General features: G+C 42.7%; 1 protein-coding gene across 1 annotated transcript in view; it reads left to right on the top strand.

Moving 5' to 3' along the window:
• IARS1 (isoleucyl-tRNA synthetase 1) overlaps positions 1–11110 on the top strand; it is a 55051-nt gene extending 43941 nt beyond the window's left edge. Inside the window, exons 28-34 of the mRNA XM_049769983.1 lie at positions 747–842; positions 1652–1828; positions 2656–2761; positions 7699–7824; positions 9207–9350; positions 10632–10784; positions 10879–11110. Of these exons, the coding sequence (XP_049625940.1) occupies positions 747–842; positions 1652–1828; positions 2656–2761; positions 7699–7824; positions 9207–9350; positions 10632–10784; positions 10879–10961 (885 nt within the window). The 3' untranslated portion in view covers positions 10962–11110. The remainder of the gene's footprint in view (positions 1–746; positions 843–1651; positions 1829–2655; positions 2762–7698; positions 7825–9206; positions 9351–10631; positions 10785–10878) is intronic.
• The last annotated feature ends 5668 nt before the right edge of the window (positions 11111–16778 follow it).

Below are 16778 nucleotides of genomic sequence, written 5' to 3'. Positions count from 1 at the left end.
TGTGATGGCTCTGGCATTCTAGCTCTCTCTCGAGTGTTGTAAGATCTTAGTGTGGGAGTGGCATCCCTTTTCCTTGACATAGCATATAAATTAGGAAGGAAGGGAAGATACAGCTGCTGGCCTTTATTACAAGGATTTAAACTGTATTTAAACTGAGCTCTGTGAGGGCAGACCATGGTGGGAGTGTAGGAGAGAACGTGGAGGTGTCATGGAGGTTTGTACATAGGAAGGGGCCTTTTATTTGGCCCAGGGACAACTAGAAGTTGTCTGCTTAAATGTAAGAGCCATAGGTAATTTAAACTGAGTCCTAAAACAATGTTATATAGTTGAACACTGAAATCCTGTCTTGAATCACAGACAAAGCCAAGAATTGAGGGTCATGCTTTAAGGAAAAGGTGAAAGTATCTCCTCAGAGCTTGTTCCCTGACCACTCCATGTAGTGTGGGAAGTTATATCAAGGCTCTGCTTATTGAACTGGCTTATTTGGAAAGTTGATGGTTTTTACTTTGCCTATGAAAAGTAGTCACGGGAGACACAAAATCTGGCTTCAGGGCTTATCTTGGGAGCAGCACCCTGTCAGACCTGTGCCATAAAAGAATGAAGTTTAATTCACTTTCCTCCTATGTATGAATAAGTAACACTTTATTACCAACTTTTGAGTACTCATTTTTAAAGAGCGTTCTGCTGAGTCTGAAAGAATAGTTTGTCCTGTGCAGTCGCCAGCCCATGTTGGTTCATTTCCACAGGCTCTGGTTCTCTTAGATGTCACTCCTGACCAGTCAATGGTTGACGAAGGAGTGGCTCGGGAAGTCATCAATCGGATCCAGAAACTTCGTAAAAAGGTCAGTTGGTCAAGCTACTGTTTGGGGGAGGTTATTTTTATTTGTTTGTGGGGGAGCAGGAAATACAGTTAATGTAAACCATCATCATTTAGAAGGATGAGGCACTAACTGAATTCCATTTATAGTGTGTTCTGCACGAAAGATATTTTTCACTTGGGAGCTGCTTGTGGCACCTTTTGTTTCTGTCATCAGAAGCTTTTGGCCATCCTGTTTTACTTCATTGACCTTTTTCAGTTTCTAAAGAGTTTGGAAAAATTATCTTATGGCTAGATAGCCCTTTTTGTTTAGCTTTATTTCAGTTTTGTTTTGTTTTGGTTTGGTTTTTGGTTTTTGGGTCACACCCAGCAGCGCTCAGGGGTTACTCCTGGATCCATTCTCAGAAATTGCTCCTGGCAGGCTTGGGGGACCATATGGGTTGCTTGGATTCGAACCACTGTTCTTCTGCATGCAAGACAAATGCCTTACCTCCATACTATCTCTCTCAGTTTTGGTTTTTGTGCTGCACCTAACTTTGCTCAGGCTGACTGTGCTCAGGGGTCACTCCTGGAAGAGCTCAGGGACCATATGTGGTTCTGGGATAGAACCCAGATTGGCCACATGCAAAGACAAGAGTCTTACCTTATATACTCTCAACAGCCTCTCTTCCCTGTGTAGAAAAGAAGATGAGAGATGAGAATGGAGTCTCTGATAAGAAAGCCTTTGGGGAGAAATGATTGGGCAGGATTCCACTTGGATCCTCAGCCCAGGTTCAACAGCGCCATGTTTTCATTTTCAGGATGCATCTCACATTTCTTTCTTTGTGTTGTCAGTGCAATCTGGTTCCAACTGATGAAGTTACAGTTTATTATAAAGCTGTGTCTGAAGGAAACTATCTGAATAATGTTATTGAAAGCCACACAGAGTTCATATTTGCTACCATAAAGGCTCCCTTGAAACCATATCCAGTGCCTACATCAGATAAAATCCTTATTCAAGAAAAAATGCAGGTAAAACCATTTAAGAGATTGAAGATTAAATTTCATGTTAGGTCTTGATAGTCTAACCTCCAGGAGAGATTTGGTCCTCACTACCAAAGTGTCACTGGCTGGAAATGGGTGAGATTAGAGAGTGAATGTGCAAAAGAGGAGTGAGATAGAGTAGAACTCTCTTCACACTTCTCTTGGGAAGATAGGAAGGAGTTACTTAGAATTTACCAATGTGATCAGATCACTGTCTCAACTTGCTTTGTTTTAAACCAGAAAAGTCAGTTTTGCGAAATCTGGGAATTATTATAAGGAAACAAAAGGTGATATTAAATGAGGTTAACTTTCATGGCAATAAAACTACATAAAATTACAACTTCATTTTCCTATTGGTACATTATAATATAACTGAAAATTTGATACCAAGATAAAGAAGATATTGGCTCAGAGTGCACCATTTGGACATTTATCATGGAAGAAATTCTTTTCCATTTCATTTAATCACTGCTCTAGTCATTTGTTTTTATGTTTATCCTACTTCATTTGAAACGATTTAGACAGGCTGGGGCTAAAGATGACTTCATTGTATATTTGCCATATTTTTTAAGAACTGTTTAACATTTTTGAACAGTGAACATATATTGCTATGTTAAAGGAAAAATAATTTTCCTTTTAAAAAAAACCATGGTAATCAGAAAAAAATATTAAAGGAAAAGCATAGATCTTGACTGTTTTAGGGTCTGATTGAATGTGTCCCAAGTATATAGTGCACCGTTTCTCCTGAGAATCAATTGTTGCTGTGTTGTGGTCAGATGCTGAGTCATTCAGTCACATTATTCTCATGTGTTCAGCTAAAGGGATCTGACCTGGAAATTACGCTCAGCCAAGGATCAGCAGCACCTGGCCCTGCTTGTGCCTATGTCAATCTGAACATCTGTACAAATGGTAGTGAACAAGGTAAGAGCAAATGATTTGTCTTTTTTTTTCCTTTAAGTTAAACTTATGGGTATTTTTTAAGGCAAGTATAAGAAAAAAAATCAGATAACTTTTTCTTTCAAAATTTATCATTAAGGGACCAGAGAGATAGTACAATGAGTAGTGTGTTTGCCTTGCATATGATCAATCCAGGTTCAGTCCCCTGCACTCTGTTTGGTCCTCTGCTTCTTGCCAGGAGTGATCGCTAGAGTCAGGAGTTCACTGTGAGTACTACCATGCATGGGAGGGGAAAAAAAGAAAAGAAAAGATGAACAATTGGGGCTAGAGCAGTAGAACAGCTGGTAGGGTGCTTGCCTTAGATGTAGCCAACTCAGGTTTGATCCCTAGCACCACATATGGTTTCCCAAGACCGACCAGGAATGATCCCTGAGATGAGAGCCAAGAATCAGATCTGAGCTCCACCGAGTATGGCCTAAAAACCAAAAATAAGCAAAATTAAATAAATAATCAAAATGAGCTCAATTAAACACATGGGCTAGGAAAATGTATATTTTCCTGTTCCTCACACAAAATGCAGCCAAGTACCCTGGAGTTATATATGAATAAACCAGGAAGAATTAGAAAAAGAAAGAAGAAGCAAATGAGCTAAGACCTTTGGGACCAACACCAGAAAAGCAGTGAGTTCCGTGGATTTTTTGTTTTGCCTCGTGAATCTCAGATGTGGCACTGAAGCCACATGCACAGTGTCAGTAAGCACAGAAATACCCGAAAACATTCCACTTCCTCCAGATGGAGGATGAGGAAGGGTCGTCACAAAGCCTAGAAACATTTAGTCAATTACTGCCCTATTTCTGCTGAACAGGACAGAAAAAAATGCACTAGCAGAAGCCAGTGAGATCCCCCACTTCCACTCTTCCTGGGCCACAGAACCTCACACTGACACTGCTATTGCCATGACCATGTCAGGACAACCAAGCAGTAAACTGTTTGTCTTATCTTTTCAGCATGGTTTGGAGACTCTGTTCAGTATTGTCTCATTTGGCCACATAGAGAGCCTGGATTTCTCTGGCCCCAGACAACAATTGTGCATCCAGACCCTTCACAAAAACTGTTAATGAGATCCATTCATGTACCACCAATTGCCAGAGGCCAATGTAAACGCTAGGTGGGACTAATTATCAGACATTTTACTTTTAAGGCATGGTCATTGGGGCCTTAAGGAAAATGAGAACTCTCTCATCTCTCCAAGCTGTAACACTGAGTCCTGACTTTACTGTAGGTGAAGGCTAAAAAGATCCAAACTTTTGGGAGCCAGTACAGCCAAGAATGATCCCGGAGTGCAGAGCCAGGAGTAACCCTTGAGCCCTGCCAGGTGTGGCCTCAAACCCTCACCAAAAAAACTCAAAACATTGCCCTGTCCTCTGCCATATGACTAGTATGAAAATATGCTAAAATAGAGGGTTTAGGGCCGGAGCAGTGGCACTAGAGGTAAGACATCTGCCTTGCAAGCACTAGCCTAGGACAGATTGCAGTTTGATCCCCCGGCGTCCAATATGGTCCCCCCAAGCCAGAAGCAATTTCTGAGCGTATAGCCAGGAGTAACCCTTGAGCATCAAATGAGTGTGCCCCCAAAAATGATAAGAAACTGGGTTTCATAATGCCTAGCACAACCAAGATTTAATGGGAAAACACTTATACCAGAAAATGTTAAGTTCTTAATCTTAATGAAAAAATATAATCAAGACATTTGATTGGAGCCAGAGGAATAGTAGCAGGTAGGGCACTTAACTTGCATCTATCTGATCAATTCAGGTTCAGTCCCTGGTATCTTGTATGTTACTTCAAGTATGGTGAGGAGTAATTCCTGAGAGCAGAGCCACTAAACTCTGCTCAGTGGTCCAAAAACAAAAACAAAAAAGAAAAGAAAAGAAAATTAGAGAGGAGCAAGAGTTAAATCATTTAAGGAGTCTTCATTTTATGGTGTTAGAACTATTAGATATCCACAGGCGAAACGTGTCTGACCTAGGGGCTCAAAAGATGGAATAGAACATAGGGCACTTGCCTTCTGTGCAGCCAGCCCTGTTTTAATCCCTCATGCCACATAGGGTTCCTTGAGCACTGACAGGTGTGATCAAAAAATGGAGAAATCTTTTGTGTGTGTGTGTGTGTGTGTGTGTGTGTGTGTGTGTGTGTGTGTGTGTGTTTTGGGTCACACTCGGCTGTGCTCAGGGGTTACTCCTGGCTCCATGCTCAGAAATTGCTCCTGGCAGGCACGGGGGACCATATGGGACACCGGGATTCGAACCAATGACCTTCTGCATGAAAGGCAAACGCCTTACCTCCATGCTATCTCTCCGGCCCCTAAAACGGAGAAATCTTAACCTGTTTTTTATTTTATTCTGGACCATGTCTGACTGTGCCCAGGGCTTATTAAGACTTGATACAATGGGGCCAGAGCAACAGCACAGCTGTAAGGCGTTTGCCTTGCACATGCTGACCCGGGATGGATCGGGTTCGATTCCCAGCATCCCATATGGTCCCTGAGCCTGCCAGGTGTGATTTCTGAGCTAGAGCCAGGAGTAATCCAAGCGCCGCAGGGTGTAAACCCCCCCCCCAAAAAAAAAGGCAAAAAAAAAAGGCTTGGTGCACAGCAGTAGGGCATTTGCCTTGCATGCGGATGACCCAGGATAGACTTGGGTTTGATCCCCGCTGCCCCCCTGAGCATCACCAGGTGTGGCCCAAAAACAAAACAAAACAAAAAAGACTTGATACAAAAAAGTCCAATCCACAAAAGCAAGAAGTTGGTTGGGTTACCATATGGGATGCTAGGAATCCAACCGAGTCCCTCCCAGGATAGCCCTATGCAAGGCAAACGCTCTATCACTGTGTTATCTCTCTGGCCTCAATACATACCATATTTTCCAGTGTATAAGACAACTGGGCATATGAGACGACCCCCTACTTTCCTGTTAAAATACTGGTTTTGGGCTATATTCACCATATAAGACTAATGCACACCAAATGGAAATAAGAAAACATAGGCAAAAAAAGAGTAGAACCCTCAAGGTTAATAGTATATGTTTACTAAAGCTAGACTGGAGTGCCAACAATCATATTTGTCATTTGTAGTGAGTGACTGTGATTTTTTAATTGTGATCTACATTGAGAGCAGGGAGAGGGAGCTCCTCTAAGGTCTTGGGTGCAGTGATTAATAGGACAGCTAGAGGGACTCAGAATGCTTCCTGTGCCCCATAAAAGCTGAACAGAGGACTGAGCAGTAAAGCCACAGACCAGTGATGACACCTGGCCGCTGGATGGGATGCATTGCTTGGTAACTCAGCTCCTCTGGTGTATGAAACGACCCCCGACTTTTAAGAAGTTTATCATGGATTAAAAAGTTGTCTTAAGGGGCCGGAGAGATAGCATGGAGGTAAGGCGTTTGCCTTTCATGCAGAAGGTCATCGGTTCAAATCCCCGCGTCCCATATGGTCCCCCGTGCCTGCCAGGAGCAATTTCTGAGCATGAAGCCAGGAGTAACCCCTGAGCACTGCCGGGTGTGACCCAAAAACCACAAAAAAAAAAAAAGTTGTCTTACGGGCTCGGAGAGATAGCACAGCGGCATTTGCCTCGCAAGCAGCTGATCCAGAACCAAAGGTGGTTGGTTCGAATCCTGGTGTCCCATATGGTTCCCCGTGCCTGCCAGGAGCTATTTCTGAGCAGACAGCCAGGAGTAACCCCTGAGCATCGTTGGGTGTGGCCTAAAAACCAAAAAAAAAAAAATTGTCTTATATGCCGGAAAATACCGTGTTTTCTATCTATCTATCAGGGGTTATTCCTGACTATGCACTCAGAAATCATTCCTGGCTTGGGGGACCATATGGGACGCCAGGGGATCGAACTGTGGTCCATCCTAGGTTAGCGCACACAAGGCAAGCACCCTACTACTTGTACCACTGCTCCAGCTCCAATACTTTTTTTTTTTTTTCCCCGTCTTTGGGCACATCTGGTGACACTCGGGCTACTCCTGGCTATGCGCTCAGAAATTGCTCCTGGCTTGGGGACCATATGGGATGCCGGGGGGATCAAACTGCAGTTCGTCCTAGGCTAGCTTGCATAAGGCAGATGCCTTATCGCTTGCACCACCACTTTGGCCCCACAATACATACATACATACATACATACATACACATATATATATATATATATTTGGTTTTAGGGCCACACCCGGTAACGCTCAGGGGTTACTCCTGGCTATGAGCTCAGAAGTCACTCCTGGCTTAGGGGACCATATTGGATGCTGGGGATGGAACCATGATCCATCCTATGCTAGTGCTGGCAAGGCAGACACCTTACCTCTAGTGCCACTGCGCCGGCCCCAATACATATATTTTTTAAGGTGATGATCAGATGGTATTTTGGACTGAATTCTTGCAACTTATAAGTCTCCAAACAGTGAGATTAGAAATTACAATAAAGGGCTCGGAGAGATAGCACAGCGGCGTTTGCCTTGCAAGCAGCCGATCCAGGACCAAAGGTGGTTGGTTCGAATCCCGGTGTCCCCCGTGCCTGCCAGGAGCTATTTCTGAGCAGACAGCCAGGAGTAACCCTTGAGCAATGCCGGGTGTGACCCAAAAACAAAAAAAAAAAAAAAAAAGAAATTACAATAAAAAATCAGGGTCATAATGATAAACAATATTAGACTCTCAGGGGATTGAGTAGTTTGCCTGATAGTTACACCCTTAGAATTTGTCTACCATGGCTTGCTTGAGTCTCTACTAAGTATGTGGATTCTACACATAAAGAGAAAGAGAATGCAGCAACGTTCTTGCCTGTGTGAGATCTTGAGTTTGATCTCCAGCACTGCCAGAAATAAGGAAGTAGATTAGAGCATGGTCCCATATTGCTTCCTTTGATTTTTCATTGAAATTTCCTTTTTACTTACATTTTTGTCATTTTAGGTGGAGTATTGCTTCTGGAAAACCCAAAAGGTGATAATAGGTTAGACCTGTTAAAGCTGAAGAATGCCATTACTAGCATTTTTGGCATAAAAAATACAGAGCTTACCATCTTCCATGGCAAAACAGGTATGTGAAAAGTTAAAAATTCTGTCTTTGATGGAAAGTTCTATCTTCTTTGAAAGAAGGTTGATTGGTGAAGATCTTACTTTGCCTCTCTTGTGGTACAGGACCTCTGCTATCATCCTGATTTTGAGTCAGGAGCAGCAGGCTCCTGAGCAGCAACTGCCCACCCTATCGCTACACCTGCTTTTTCTGTGGTAGGAGTGAATAAGCAGGAAGTGCAAATTGTACACCCATGTCCACTAATCATGTGGTACATGGTAGTGTCTGGAGTCCCTGATGAATTTTATTTGTTTTGTTGTTGTTTTTTTTGTTGTTTTTTTTTTGTTTTTTGTGTTGTTTTTTTTGTTGTTGTTTTTTTTTTTTTGGTTTTGGTTTTGGTTTTTGGATCACACCTCGTCACGCTTAGGGGTTACCCTAGCTCCACGCTCAGAAATCACTCATGGCAGGCTCCGGGGACTATAAGGGATGCTGGGATTCGAACCACCAACCCTTTGCATGCAAGGCAAATGCCCCACCTCCATGCCATCTCTCTAGCCCAGGGGTCCTCAGACTTTTTAAACAGGGGGCCAGTTCAATGTCCCTCAGACCATTGGAGGGTCTGACTATAGTAAAAACAAAACTTATGAATGAATTCTTATGCACACTGCATATATCTTATTTTGCAATGAAGAAACAAAACAGATACAAATACAATATGTGGCCCACGGGCCATAATTTGAGGACCATTGCTCTAGCCCCTTAAAATTTATTTTTTTGTTTTTGTTTTTGAGTCTCACCTGGCAGTGCTCAGGGTTACTCCTGTCTCTACACTCAGAAATTGCTCCTGGCAGGCTCGGGGGACCATATGGGATGCCAGGATTCAAATCAATGACCTTCTGCATGCAAGGCAAATGCCTTACCTCCATGCTATCTCTCTGGCCCCTTCCTGATGAATTTTAATTTCATTAAGACAGTGTCTGTATCTTGCCAAATCCAAATTTTCAATATTGTAAGCTTGACTATGATTGTAAAACAAGATGAATATCATCTTCCCCACCACTCGGAGTTGAGCTTTGACAACCCTTTCACCTCAGAACTTGGATCCTGAACTTACTGCAGAAGGCAGGTCATCAAGATGTAATTAGTTGGGGCCGGGCAGTGGCGCTAGAGGTAAGGTGCCTGCCATGCCAGCGCTAGCCTTGGACGGACTGCGGTTCAATCCCACAGCGTCCCATATGGTCCCCCAAGCTAGGATGGTCCCCCAAGCCAGGAGCGACTTCTGAGCGCATAGCCAGGAGTAACCCCTGAGCGTCACCGGGGTGGGGGGGGGGGGAGTTGTAATTAGTCAAGGTGACTTCAGCTCTCATAGCCCTGAAAGAGGGGTTTTATTTTGTCTCCTTTTACAGAACTACAAAACCAAACCAATTTACTCAGTCTGAGTGGGAAAACCCTTAGCGTGACAGCTGGAGCAGCTCCCTCTGTGGCTAAGAGCCCCAGCACTCTTCTCTGTCAGTACATCAACCTGCAGCTCCTGAACACAGACCCGCAAGGTGCGTCCTGCCCAGCTATGCCAGTGCCCACTGCGGCCTGCTGCCTGGGTTTCCTTGATTGTTCACTTACTTTGATTTATGTGGATTCCCCAACCCATTTGTGGGAATGGTTTCAAATATAGACAAGCTCATGCTATGAATGGCAGATGGACTCTCTCCTTTTGAGGTTTCATGCAGGCATACAACTGGCAGGATCAGGAAATGGGATAAAGTGATTAAGTCAAAGTTACAGATAAATGGACCAGGGATATAGCTTAGTGGAAGAGCATATGCTGGCAGATTTGAGATCCTGGCTCAATTCTTGGCAAAACAGAAAAACAAAACAGACCCCCTCCCAAACAAAAAACAAACCAGATAAATGAAGCTAATTTTTTTGGTTGGTTTGTTTCTTTTGTTTTGGTTTCTTGGAGGGGGGATTTGGGCCATACTTGGTGGCTCTCAAAGGTTACTCCTAGTTCTTTGTTCAGAAATTACCCCATGTAGGCTCAGGGAAACATATGGGATGCCGGGGATTAAACCCAGTTGACCACAGGCAAGGCAAGTGGCCCTTCCCACTGTGCTAATGCTCTGGCCCCAAAGCTGAATTGTTTTTAGATGACAAAATACTTACAATTTTATTTTGCCCTTCCCTTCCTTGGACATTATTATGAAAATTGCACACATCTGAGTTATTTTTGGGGAGGGGGCACACCTGGTGACACTCAGGGGTTACTCCTGACTTGGGGGACAATATGGAACACTGGGGGATCGAATTGTGGTCCGTCCTAGGTCAACTGCATTCAAGGCAAATGCCCTATCGCTGTGCCACCACTGCTCAGGCCCCTCTTACCTAAGTCTTGACCAGTTCTTGTGTGAGTCTTCCTGAGATATTCAGGCTACTCACCCGACAATATACGGAGTATCTCTAGTCCCCAAGCTTTTGTACTTTTAGGCCAATTGGCATTTCTTTTTTTTTCTTTTAATTTCATCTCTGTGATGATAAAGGCTAATTTTTGTGCAGAGACTGTACCAGCCCCACTGCTCTGTACCCATTGCTAGTTTTCAAAGCTTTGAATACCAGGGTTATAGAGATAGTATAGTGAGTAAAGTGTTTGCTTTACACCTGGCTTGGAGACCCACAACCCCATGTGGTCCCTAGGCCCCATTAGTAAGCCCTGAGCGAGCACTGCTCAGGTGTGTCCTGAGAAACAAAACCTTCAACCTGCTCATAATGCTGACCACTTGCACCATTGCTATTAGGAATTCAGTGATTACAATTGAATCCAGTGTTTTTTTCTGTAGAGTGCTTAATGGGGACAGTGGGTACACTTCTGTTGGAAAACCCACTTGGACAGAATGGACTCACGTATCAAGGTCTCCTATATGAAGTGGCCAAGGTGTTCGGCCTTCGGAACAGGAAGCTGAAGCTGTTTCTGAGTGAAACTCAAACTGATGGTAAGGGTAGATGATAAAACATGGCAAAAGTCTTATGATAAGACCAAAATTCCTAACTACATAGGTAACTAATGTTTAATTCTTTCCATCCTAGAAATTACAGAAGAAATTCCTATGAAGACTTTGAACACGAAGACAGTATATGTTTCTGTATTACCAACGACAGCAGAATCATAACATCATTGATGTGGTTGTTAACTTTCCCCTTATTCATATTCCTCCCCAACTCACACAAACACACACAAAAGATATTTCCTTCAGGCACATGTATACTATGCTGCTTAGGGTATAAAATTGCAATCAGATCTATTCGTCAAATGACCTGAGGTCTCAAAGGAATATTTAACTTTAATACCTATGCAGTCATGTTGAGTGAGATACTATCACTGGTACCTTAGCTCCACAAAGTTTCTTTCTATACTTGAATTCCTAAGTATAGAAAGTAGAAGTCCTCTGAGTGGCAAAATTATAAATTGTTTGTGGGTTTTTTGGTTGTACTTTTTTTGCTATTGTTTTTGTTTTTGATCAGACTCAGAAATGCTCAGGGGTTACTCCTGGTTCTGTACTCAGGAATCGCTCCTGGTGGGCTTGGGGAATCATGGGCTGCCAGGGATCAAACCCAGGTTGGCTATTGCAAAGCAAGTGCCCTACCCACTATACTATCACTCTGGCCCATCAGTGGTTAGTTTTATATATACATGTATACATTTCTCTGGTCTTTTAAAACTTACTGGGATTTCCCAAAGGATTGGACAGTACTAATGTTATATTTTCCTGTTTAGGTTTTCCTGATTACATGGAATATTTTTAAGTTTTAGTAAATTGGAACAAGAAATAAAAATTTCTCTTAGACTTTCAATGTCTCAGGGGTAATTTTTTCACCCATAAGTCTGATGGACTGTGAATCTTTAAAGGATACAAATACTTAGTAGTAGTCTTTATTTTTAAGAAGTGAACTATATTTTGGTCTGACACTGATGAAAAAAGAAGGAATTGACCAGGAAAAGCTTGAAGTATGGAGCTACTCAGAAAAAAACTTAGGCCAATTAAAAGCCTCAAGATCTTTTTTTTTTTTTTTTTGAAAGAGTTCGGAAGGGCGGGAGAGGTAGTACAGCAGGTGTGACACTTTCCTTGCATTCAGTGGAGATCTTGGTTTGATTCCTAGCACCACATATGGTCACCTATGCCCCACCAGAGTGATTCCCTAAACACTTAACCAGGAGTAAACCTTGAACATAAAACCAGGTGCAGCCCCTCCCCACATAAAATAGTTGAGAATTGAGCAGAAATAATCATATTTTGTAATTCTGTCTTGTCCAGTCAGTGCCTGGGGCAGCCTGGAAGGAAGAGGGGTAGTAAACACTTGTCTATTGCTGCTGTATAGATGGTCCTGTGAGATGGCTTAAAGTACCTGTGTGCATACTTTGCCTGCTAAAGACTAGGTCTGATCTATGGCACCACATGGTTTTCCAGGCCCCACTAGATGTGATTCCCAAAAAGTAAGTGAGAGCAGTAGATGGAGGATGTTATCCGATTTCCTGGGGTCGGAAATCTTCTGAATGAGAAATCTAAGTCCCATTAAGTGATGCTTCTTTTTCTACTGCAATACCTTGAAATCCAAACAAAAAAAGTTGACCAGGATCTAGAGATATTCTTTGCTCTTTTGAACACCCTAACACTTTGCTCTTTGGTGGGTTGTATAATGATGCAGCTACTGTGGGGGAAAGTATGGATTTCTCAGAAAATTAAAATGAGAATTACTGAATTTCAATTAAAGAATTAAAAGCAATTTTTTTTTGTTTTGGTTTTGGTTTTTGGTTTTTGGGTCACACCCGGCAGCACTTAGGGGTTACTCCTATCATCAGAAATCGCCCCTGGAAGGCCCAGGGGACCATATGGGTTGCCGGGATTCGAACCACCACCCTTCTGCATGAAAGGCAAACACCTTATCTCCATGCTATCTCTCCGGCCCCTGAAAGTAATTTCAACTAAAGAATTGATAGATGTATAAATACGTTCATTACAACATTGAAGCCACCAAGAGGTCAATCACTCCAATGCCCCTGTGTCCTCAGAGGTTACTCCTAATTGCACTCAGGAATCAATCCTGAAAAACTTGGGACCATCTGGGATATGGGGGATTGAACTCTGGTTGGCTATATGAAAAACAAGTACCCTATCTGCTGTACTATTGATATGGCTCCAGGGAGAGAAAAAAAATTACCTTTTTTGTTTTTGTTTTTGGGCCACACCCAGTGGCACTCAGGTAACTCTTGGTTCTGCGCTCAGAAATCACTCCTAGCAGGCTCAGGGAATCATATAGGATGCCGGGGATAGAGCCCAGATTTGTCCTGGGTCAGCAACATGGAAGGCAAACAAATACCCTACTGTTGTGCTATACTCTGGCCCTGAGGGAAATACATTTTTTTTGGTTTGATTTTTTTTTTTTTTTAGTTTTTTTTTAGTTTTTGGGTCACACCCAGCAGCACTCAGGCTTACTCTTGGCTCTAGGGTCAGAAATCGCTCCTGGCAGGCTTGGGGGACGATATGGGATGCCAGGATTCGAACCACCATCCTTCTGCATGCAAGGCAAACACCCTACCTCCATGCTATCTCTCCGGCCCCATGAGGAAAATAAATTTTAAGATGAACTGATAGGACCTGAGTGATAGGTCAGAGTGTAGGGCCTTTGCCTCGCAGCTAACTAAGGTTCTATTACCAGTGTCCCACATGATTTGTAGATGTGTGTGTATCTTTAGAACACACTGTATGATTTCATTTCTATGACATTCCGTAGACAAAGATCTATCTTATATATGTTCCGTGGGTGCTTGAAAATAGTGTACTATGCTGTTTTGAAGTGGAGTGTTTGGTAATAGCTGATAAGTATTGGCTTGGGGGACCATATGGGAAACCGGATAATCTAACCGTGGGTCAGCTGCGTGCAAGGCAAACACCCTACCACTGTGCCATCTCTGTCCCCTTGAATTGTCAATTTGTAGCCCTTTAGCTTGAGCCAGCTTTTCTGGCATACCATTAGAGATAACTGGTAAATTGCCAGTTTCTAAATCTTTTGGGTTAGAAACCTTTGGGCCCATGTTCTTACTGGAAAAATACCTTTGTATTCTGAAATGAGAGGTGTTTTGGAACTCTTTCCATTTTTATCCTTTAATGCCCAGCCTATACACATGCCTATCAAGACAATGTTTACACAAATGGAAACTCCAATAATGTTTATATCCAGGAATAAAAAGGCAGTAATATAATTGAATAATTTCTTGGCGCTTTAGTCCACAGCCAACTTATAGCTATAGCTCTAAACTACACTAAAACCAATGTTTCTACAGAAGGGTGGAATTATCCACTTAATCACTAACATCATTTATCCAAAAAGAGCAGACGGGATTCCCCAAAGAAACATCTCACCCACAGATGAAGAGGTCCCTGTTCCAGATGCCAGCTGTGAAACGGTGGGTTGTGCCTTTCCACAATCCCCAGAGAGGGAGAGGGATCCCCATGCCCACAATCCACATAGGATTCAGGTTCAGCAGCAATTAATCCAGGAAATAATAGTTCAGCAGGAAATATTCCAAACATGATTGGGAAGGAATAGCAGGCCAGAAACTAAAGCCACAAGCTATTCACCCACAAGCCAGTTGCCCCACGATGTCGAAAGAGGAGCCAAGATGGCAGCTTCCCCTCCAGGCCTCCAAAGCCGCCTTTATTGGGAAAAATAAAGCCAACACCCAAGGTGAGGGGAAAATGCAGATGAGGAGGCAATGGGAAAATATCTTTTTAACATGTAAATCAAAGCAACCAATCGAGAAACGTCTAATTAGAGGGCAATATGAGGACCAATCCAAAGGCCTCTACCAACACATTTATTCATGAGTTAGGCTGTTTCCTCTTGTGGAGAAGACTAATAGTAAAGACCAGGTATGATTGGGGGGACCCCCCACCCCAACCCTGTTTCTTGGCTCTTCCCTCCACTGCTTCGTGTCCCAGCTCAGACATGGATTTGGCCTACCTGAGAACATCTGCTATTTCTTGATTGTGCCAAAACAGATCTTTTCTGCAGCAGAATAAACTCAAACATGTAGATTTGCTGGGGAGACACATGCCCGTGTGTATTCTAGAAAGGTAACCTCCAAAGCCTGCCTCTCATTCAAACCATCCTGCTGGATGAGAGCATGCTCAGTAGGGAGGGTAAAGGCCTTGTTCCAAGGTGGACCTGGGACAGCCTCTCCCTGGCCCCATCCGTGTCCCTGGTCACTGCCAGTTCATTTTCATGTGCTTCTCTGTTCTCTTCTGCAAGAAAAATGGAAATTTATCCAAATTGAAACCAGTTTTCAAACACTCGGCAACTAAGCATCTTTCCAGACAATGAGGGCAGTGGGTATAGGCAGGTATTCCTGCAAGGCAAACACCTTACCACTTGTGCCTGTGCTCTGGTCCCAGAGAAATTTTATTTCTTTTTTTTTTTTTTAGGTTTTGGGTCACACCCGGCGGTGCTCAGGGGTTACTCCTGGCTGTCTGCTCAGAAATAGCTCCTGGCAGGCACGGGGGACCATATGGGACACCGGGATTCGAACCAACCACCTTTGGTCCTGGATCGGCTGCTTGCAAGGCAAACACCGCTGTGCTATCTCTCTGGGCCCGAAATTTTATTTCTTATTCATTTTTATTCTTTCATGTAGAGTAACTTTGCCAGAGAATTTGTAATGGAAAACTCTGTGTATACTGTGGATGTGAGAAAATATCTCAGAACTGGAACCTCAGTGTGCATTAAAATTTTTCATATTGAAGAGAAACACTTTGTATATACTAAATGTGGAAAAACCTTCACAAGGAAAGCAATGAAAGTAAACACCAGAGAATCCACAGGAGAAAAACTCTACGTATACGCTGAATGCAGGAAACCTTTTATCTATAGGCCACATTTTACTACACTAGAGAATTCAAACTGGAGAGAAATCTTATGAACTTAACGACTGTGGGATATCTTTTAAAAAGAAGTTGCAACTTCATGTACATTAGCAAATCCACACAGGGGAGAATCCATTCATGTTTAGAATGTGGGAAGACCTTTACTCAGAAGACAAATCTTATTATAAACCAAAAATTAATATGGGAGTAAGACCCTATATATGTACTGTATGTGGGGGAGGCTTTTAATGACAGGTCAAATCTCATTAAACACCAAAAAATTCATACTGAAGAGAAACTATAAATGCAATGACTGAAAAGATTGTTTATCTGTAGATCACAGCTTAGAATATAGCAAAAATGCCATAGTGGAGAGAGATTATGGATGCAATAAATGTGGGAAAGCATGCATTCAGACGTCAATACTAAGTATGCACCAGAGAATACGTAGAGGAAAAAAACCCTGTTTGCACTGAATGTGGAAAGGCCTTCTTTCACAAGTCACATTTTATTACTTACGGAAGAATTCATACTGGAGAGAAACCTTATGAATGAAATGATTGTGGGAAGTCCTTCACAAAGAAATCCCAATTCTATGTACATCAGCAGATAAACACAGGAAAAAAACCTAGATGTGAATGTGTTGAAAGTGGTAAGGCAGATCAAATCTTTTTACACACTAGAATATTCATACTGGACTGAAACCTTTATTCAGAAATCATACCCCATACCTTATAAATCATACATCAGCAATCTCATACTGGAGAAAGACATTGAGTGCAGTAAATGTGGAAAAGCCTTTGGAAGAAAATACCAATAATGCATAAATAATTCATACAGGAGAGAAACCCCATATATGTTCAGAATGTGAACATTCCTTCATCTAGAAGTCACACTTAGAAATCAGAGAAAACTCATACTGGGGAGAAACTATGAAGGCAGTGACTGTGGGAAGGCTTTCATTAAGAAGTCATAGCTCGGGCCTGGAGAGATAGCACAGCGGTGTTTGCCTTGCAAGCAGCCGATCCAGGACCAAAGGTGGTTGGTTTGAATCCCGGTGTCCCATAT

The sequence above is a fragment of the Suncus etruscus genome, chromosome 3, assembly GCF_024139225.1.
Source record: "Suncus etruscus isolate mSunEtr1 chromosome 3, mSunEtr1.pri.cur, whole genome shotgun sequence".
NCBI classification, from domain to species: Eukaryota; Metazoa; Chordata; class Mammalia; order Eulipotyphla; family Soricidae; genus Suncus; species Suncus etruscus.
This window is presented reverse-complemented; position numbering and strand designations above follow the sequence as displayed.